An 8018-nucleotide genomic window follows, 5' to 3' on the forward strand; every position below is an offset into this window, starting at 1 on the left:
TTTCTCAAGGCAATCTGCCATACAAACGATCAATAGTGTTTAATCAATTTGAGAATTTCAAGTATAATTTGCTCACTTATGAAGTATAGATAGACGAGAATGTTTTCTTTATAAATAAATAAATAAGTAAAAAGTATTTTGAATTAGGTTACTTTTTAATAACATTTTCTGTAACTGTATTACAATTTGTTATTATTATTGATATAAAGATCGAACAAACGCAAATAAAAATTCCCTTGATTCGACTGGACTCGTGCCAGCATCTGTCGCCTCATCGTGGCTACCGCTCTTACCAGCCGATTTACGGATTGAGTCAACAGATTGCAATTACGATAAAATTCTTATACTGCTAAAATGCAATGGTAGTTGAGTCTCAACAGAGCGTCAGTGGAATGGCTGCGATGTCATTAATTCGTTCAATCACTACACTCCGTCGAAACTATTTATTTAACTTTTGACAAATCGAATTCGAATCAATTAGTGATGTCCTAATGCGTTTCCGATTCTATTTTTTATAGCAATCGATTTTATTTATGAAGAAGTTTTAATCGTGAATGTGAGCGGGTTCCAAAAAGAATATATTGCCTGATTGAAATCATGATGTTGCGTTTGACAATTTGTATACTTACTCAAGAATTAATAATTTATGTCAATGAGGATAGGTACAAAAATTAACATCTTGAATAATCTTCGTTACATAATCTGTTATCGGAGCTAAAGAGCACGTCGCTTCACTATAATTAAAAAATAAAAGAGTCCAGGAATTATTGCATTTTCTTTGTCTACAGTTGTCAAAAGATAAATAAATAAATAAATGGTTGAACGGAGCATAACGATTGATGTTACATTACTAAAACTACCATGAAAATATGCATTTTTAATTTTTATCTTGTTTAAATAGCAATTTAGTGTTTTCTTTATGTTATATAATTAGTACACTATGCCATCACCATACCATCATCGACACGCCATTGAAGAGCAGAATACTAAAAAATTGCAATGGCAGTTGAATACCTGCTCATTGGCTGACACTTGACACTGACAAAACCAGTACTCTTAACTTCTTGACACATTATCGTCACCCAACCGAGATGACTTAAATTGGCAGAATTGCGGCCCTGATGAATGAAGAAACCTCGATACAAAAACACATAAAAAATATAATATATTTATTGTTGCTATTATTATAATTTCTTAAATTTAAACTAACTTAAAAATTAATTATTTTCTTCACAGGAGATTAAAAACCTAGACGGTTTGACGACACTTAAACAACTATACTTAGGCAAGAACAAAATATCAAAAATCCAAAACCTGGGCAATCTTACGAACCTCGAAATTCTATCGTTACAAAGCAACAGAATCACAAAGATCGAAAATCTGGAAAATTTAACTAAGTTAGAACAGTTATATATATCTGAGAATGGCATTGCCGTAATGGAGAACATGGATAATCAAACAAACTTGACAACTTTGGACTTGGCTATGAATAGAGTGACGGACATACAGAACGTTCGGCATATGAGTAATTTGGAAGAGTTGTGGGTAAGTGAAAAAGTCTTTATACATGAAATACCATTAAATCTTTCTTAACACTATACTGCCCTCACTCGCAAGAAAAAAAAGGCACAATTCAGGTTCTTTTCTCACTCTATAATCGTATTATTATTAAAATTAGTTTCAGTATAAACATTAATTTGATTATTAACACTCTATATCAGGGCTTTGTTAACCTGTGGTCCATGGACTCCTAAGGGGTCCGTGTAATGAACGCCGGATCCATGGCGAGCCTACCTAACACAATGCATTAATATAAAAAATTATATACAATATGTCGTGAGTAAATAGTTTAGCTTTTATCAAATTTTCAAGTTGATAAAAGCTAAAGCTTGTTTTCATCTTTTCGGAAAGTGTTAATGTGTAATAATCTTTGAAATTTTTAAAGAGGTCTATGACTATGAAGACAGGTTAAGCGATACGCGATAAAATTGAAATAAGCGCGCGCTATTGGCTATCTAAATTAGATCTGATTGAGACAGCCAATAGCGCGCGCCTAATTCAATTTTATCGCATGCAACGCGGCTATCATGCGTAGCCATGCTACGCAGGATCTATATAAAATCCTGACTTCGTGATCGCTCAGTGTTTTTTTTTATTACAGCTAAATGACAACCAAATAACAGAATGGAGTTCCATAGACCACCTCAAGCATAACAAGAAGCTAGCAACGATATACCTGGAACGTAACCCGCTTGCTACCGATCCCGCGTACCGACGCAAGCTAAAGCTCGCTCTGCCTTCACTGCAGCAGATCGACGCTACTTTGTGTAGATAAGATTTTTTTTATATAGAATTGCGTTAGTATGAAAGGGTTTATGAGAGCAGTAAAGACGCTTCTACAAAAAGCAATAGAGAAATATTTTAGTAAGAGTAAATTAGTAAAATAAAAACAAAGAATAGAAAAAAAACGCACATTACGTTTACCAGTTCCCTTCTTGAACAATATGAGCGCGGTCACAGAACAATAAATACAGTAGAAGTGGTTAGATGGCGTCTGACGTGCCTATCTAGGTCTCCAAAGGCCTATAGAGCTCAGTCCGCCATTGTCGCTTTGTATGGTATTGTTGTGCCATTGTTTCGCGCAAATTCTCTAAAATTTTAGAAAAATGCCTTATTGTGCTGTTCTGGGCTACAAAAATGATAGCTGCACCTAAATTACCCGTAGTAGTATTTCAAATCATCGGTCAGTCTTATTTTAATTAATGTTCAATTTTCTGAGTATCTATTCGTTCAGATGTTAATCGTTCGGCGTAGTCCAGCTACTGACCGCAAGATGGCAGCATGTTGAATAAAATTTAAATATAAAATCAAAACGTCGTAACTTGCAATAAAAGGTATTGAACTTTCAACGATATAGAGACTGGGTAAAGTTTAAATTATATTAACAATCCAGAATTTGTTACATTTTTTTTAAATCCGAAACTATGACCAATCATTATCAAAATTTCATAGTTTATTTTTTATTTTTCTTATTCGTTTATTTTATTTACCCAAAGCTTTGGGTAAAAACCCGGTGCCTCTTCTTCTATATCTACCCAAAATCGTGGATGAAAACCCTTATAGGCGTAAATTAATATGGAAGTTAAAAGAAAAAATCTTTTTCACACGAAAAAGAGGCAACTCCACATAATACTCACTTTGCAATCCTGTAGACTCACACTTACTACTACGGATGCATTACGATTCGATTTTTATGACAATCGATTCACGTGTATACGATCTAATGATTGTTTTATATCGAATAATTTCAATGCAAATTTCAAGCGAATCGATTAAATAAAAAGGCGAAATAAGTGACCAATAAAAATGTTGCAGTAATATTATTACCTTTGAACAAAACTCGATTTACAATTTAATTGTAGTTTTTGCCCTCGAGTTTGGTCTATAATGGTTTTTAACCTAACTTAAACCCAACATTAACAAAGCGCCGGGTTAAAACCCGGGCACAAAGCCCATCTCTATTCATGGGTGCCGAAATTCACGCGTGTCGTGCATAAATGAGCCACTAAATGGCACTGATGTTTTGGCGCGAAGTAACATACGCCCTTTGAATAATTAAAAACAGCTCTCATATAACCTAATCCATAATGATTAGCCAGTAGTAATATTTAATCTAATATTAGTGTAATGTTGAAGCACTGATACCAGTAGATTTTCTTATACATGTGTTAGAAAAATGTAATGTGTACTGTGCCAGATTTATATGTGTATCGTATTTATAAGTTATTATAGTAAAAATAGGTCGTTAGTATACTCATTAAGGCGTTACTACCAACATCCCCTATATTATTTGATAAAAATCAACCCATCAAATTCATCTGAAAATAATTAAAAATTGAGTAAAGTATTCTATATAACACAAAAAATTGTAAAAATATAATGCAGGGTGATTTTTATTATATCATAAGATGATAAACCTAAGTAGATGACATGAGAATAAATGTGTTCCATTGCACAGTTATTAACATAGGTACTATCAGCAAAATCAACGCGTCCCCACCTTAAAACGCAATTTATATTGTCACAGAACAGAATAGTAGCGAATTTCTGTAACGAAGCTGTGGGAATTCCCAAGACTACGTGAAGATTCTCTGGAAGACACGTTACCTATTTTTGTTCGTATCTAGTTTGTACGTTATGAGCGACTTGAACCAACTAATTGACAACTTTTTCTGGGTGTATTCATTCATCATTATTAAGCTAGGAACTGTGGTTCTTGAGATTCAAAAATGATGTCGCCGGAATAAGCTTATTCCAGCGTGGACAGTAAAACACCTTAATAACTTCAAAACGGCGTAACGACTATATCTAGTTTTTTACGACTAGAACCGACTAAATCACGACCCTTTTTTAGTGTAATCAGATCTAAGCTAGGTTTGTGGCTCTCGAGACAGCGTGGACAGTAAAACACCCTTATAACTTTTGAACGGCAGACCGCCTAAATGTAGTTTTTTGTGACTAGAACGGACTAAATAGCGACTTTTTATCTGGCTAGTCAAATTTTGAAAACTCGACTATGGTCACGCTGGAATAAGGCACGCTTCAACTTTGCTGATGGTACATATTATATATTTTCTTTCAAAATATGATTAAATGTGCGTCGATATTAATTATTTTTTTTGTATTTATGGAATTATCAAACATTTTTTAGTTTAAGTAACATTATATTCGACCGTATCAAGTAATTTATATTTAATATTTAATTTATTTTAATATTGTCCAGCAGTCGCTTTCAAAGGCAGCCAGTAATAACATTTAATCCTAATATTTTTTATTTTCTAAATTTAATTATTTTTCTGGCATATTATTTGGTGTTTTTGTCGGTAAATCATTAGCATTTGTATTTCGTAAATCAAAGAATAATAGAAATATTACCAATAGAAGTAGAAGTATATTCGTTTAGAAGTTTAAATTAAGTAGTTTGAAATGTTAAATAAAATTTATTTTTATTTTTAAAGTTTTTTAACCCTAACAAGCAGTGTGATTCAAAATTTTAACATTAAATCTAAGATTGTATAACTTAAAGTTAACTGTTGCATTTATTACTGACACTAACTGTTACGTATTGTTTACTACCTCGGTTTTATTCGAAGATGGAGTAAAATGAGAGTTCATTGTGCAATAGTGTTGCCCGCTGACAAGCAACTAGTGATTGCAGACGATAAATAGTCCATCGACTATCGATAGAATATTAGTTTACGCAATAAGTAGCCGAACTTGTTTCATTTACGAGTGTAAAGTTGTCAAAATTGTGCTAGTACCGGTTGGTTGCCAGTTCACAGTCGAAATATAAGAAAGCACCAGAAGGTGGCTTTTCGTTAGAGCTCAAATTCAATATAGTATATGGTAATATATTACATTAAGATAAGGTCTAAAATATACCTATTTCCAGTGTTCACATACCAGGATTGTAGATGTTTTCACTGCTACTTGCACCTACATCGTATTTATGCGGGTACACCTACATCGTTTTTATCTGTGATTGTATAACCTACAATTAGGCAACAATATGATTTAAAACAGGAACGTGTGTCTGTACTCCACGAATTGATTTCGATACTGTTGGGCCAACTGTCAAAATAAGATAAGGGTAATTTTCAGGTTAATTTATCTTGTCTAGGTGGCATTTTTAATTTATTAAGTATTCGAGTATACTATCGTTCAATATTAAATAATATTTCAGGAAACTACACTCGAATATTAAGTAATACTTTATGATAATATTCTAAAACATTTAAATAATACATTTTGCCACCGAATTTAGGTAGAAAAACTAACTAGAACGCCATTTTTTTTTTTGCTAAATTTAATCTTTCGCAATCTACCAATAAAACTGTCGGCAAGAACTACATACATGACTATCTAAAATTTTACGAAAACTGGCAACCCTGCATAATTCATTTTACTCCATCTTCAAAAAAGAACAGACTTTATATTTATAACTTTGAATTTTACAACTGCTATACATAAGTGTAATTGTAATCCATTGTCGCATGAAATAACTAAATAAAATACTTTAAAGTATTCGATTTTTAAATATAAAATACGACATATAGACTCCGACGATTACGATAAGCATTAGACGTGAATTTCAAAAGTCGTTGATAATTTAGAGAAATTCATATTGACATTATATGAAAAATAAAAATTCTTTGCAAATATACGTAACTAACTCTAAATAAATATTAATTTTATAACGTTTATTTTATCGACATTTACTCGTTTTGTGTTATTTTTCTATTTAAATTAATTAATTTATTTATAAAATTAATTAAATATTAATATTATTTATAAAATAAATAAATAAAATTAATTATGATTAGATAAATCTGTCACTAATTATGTTGATCCATTTGCTTCATGATACGTACAAATTTATGAAATTTACCATTGAAACACAAAGACTATCCCTACAACCGTATTGTTAACAACCTCACAGCTCAGCCGTTAAGCAGACATGAGGTCATATGAGGCATTCTAGATTTAAACCCTGGTAAAACAAATTTAGAAGACGTACTTGTATGCTACCAATGTTAAATTCCTCTTGTGTTATCGCAAGAATTCCCTATTAGGTTCAATTTATATTGCGGCGGAACGGAATGGCAGCTAATTTTTGTAACGAAATTGTACATAGTGTAATTAACTTTGTGGTCCATTGTGTAACGTATAAACTAAATACGAGCCAAAAAGCAGTGTGATGTCAAACGTCAACGAAATACTACAGCCTCAAGGCGCAGTCGCGAGAAAGCTTGCTCGAGCATTCCAGCGACCAGGCGCGCCTTCTCGCGCAGCGAGGTGAAATTAACGCTTCCTTTCCATTCCATTCCGCCGCAATGTAAATTGAGCCTTATGCGAACGAGAAATTCATTATAACTTCCGCATTTTTTCCTTCCACGCAGACGTGCAGCGTTTCCCTTCCACGCAGACGTGCAGCGTTTCCCTTCCCGTTTTCTCTACAACCTGCTTCTGTTCCAGGCAGTTATGGACTCTCTAATCAGCCTGGTTCACAAGGACCCCGTACAGTCCAGCCTCAGCCTTCAGCAAGTCGCAACCAACAGCATCCACCAGCCCAGCGCCCGAAACCCGGAAGACATCCCTCCCGCAGTCTTCACTAAGATCCAATTTAATTTTTAGCGATAAATGTAAATTGTAATAAACTAAAGGATAACTTTTATAGCTACTATTTATTTTAGTGATGCGGCAGTTCCGTACGTTCATAGCGCCTTTTACACCGGGTCGTCTGCCGACCTTCGGCTGCAAACTACCGTCGTCGCACGACTTATTATTTACACCATAGTTCACCGCCTTTACCGGGCAAGTGGAGGTCGCTTGACTATTTAGTGTGAACGCGCCATTATTCACGTCTATCCATGTCTGGAAGTTTCCTGTCGTTCTCCGTCCCAAACAATTTTAGTCAAATAAGTAATACTCGACAAAATTAAAACGACAATGTCAAGTATGAAACTTCATTTGCACCATGCCCCTTTTAATTTGGTCGATTATTACTTATTTAACAGTAATTGTTTCGTACGGAGAACGCGAAAGCGAGCGGGTTGTTTTTCTTAGCGTTGGCTGCGCGTTTTCTAACAGTTTTGTATTGTGTTAAATGCAATTGAGAAAGCAAAAACAAGCCCTGTTTGGAACTATTTAGCAGAACTATGCATCACTAATTTTATTTATTTGACTTTATTACTTTTCAGACCAAACTAATATTATAAATTCGAAAGTAACTCTATGAGTAACAATAGTCTTTATGTTAATAATTTCACATAACACATTGAACAAGTATGACAAATGGAATATTTAGCCTACTACCCGTGAGAACTTGGCCACTGCCTGAATATCTAGTTGATTTTATTGTATTATAGTTGATGAGAGGAAAATATTTATTATCCACTATATTTGTAGGTATCAGGTACTTAAAGTTTAGGTTGGTTATATAATTTATAGGGGGAAGC

At 33.6% G+C, this 8018-nt stretch overlaps 1 protein-coding gene across 3 annotated transcripts in view; it reads left to right on the forward strand.

The window, feature by feature from the left end:
- LOC113231227 (protein phosphatase 1 regulatory subunit 7-like) overlaps nt 1-7449 on the forward strand; it is a 16384-nt gene extending 8935 nt beyond the window's left edge. Inside the window, exons 5-7 of one of the 3 annotated variants that reach the window (XM_026465446.1) lie at nt 1237-1545; nt 2162-2327; nt 7036-7449. In XM_026465446.1, coding sequence (XP_026321231.1) covers nt 1237-1545; nt 2162-2327; nt 7036-7175 — 615 coding nt within the window. In that variant the 3' untranslated portion in view covers nt 7176-7449. Of the gene's footprint in view, nt 1-1236; nt 1546-2161; nt 2706-7035 lie in introns of those variants that run through there. The other 2 variants (XM_026465445.1, XM_026465447.1) reach the window with 2 other exon arrangements.
- Nucleotides 7450-8018: the final 569 nt, after the last annotated feature.

Source organism: Hyposmocoma kahamanoa, unplaced genomic scaffold (genome assembly GCF_003589595.1).
Source record: "Hyposmocoma kahamanoa isolate Upper Pololo Valley unplaced genomic scaffold, ASM358959v1 65, whole genome shotgun sequence".
Taxonomy (NCBI): Eukaryota; Metazoa; Arthropoda; class Insecta; order Lepidoptera; family Cosmopterigidae; genus Hyposmocoma; species Hyposmocoma kahamanoa.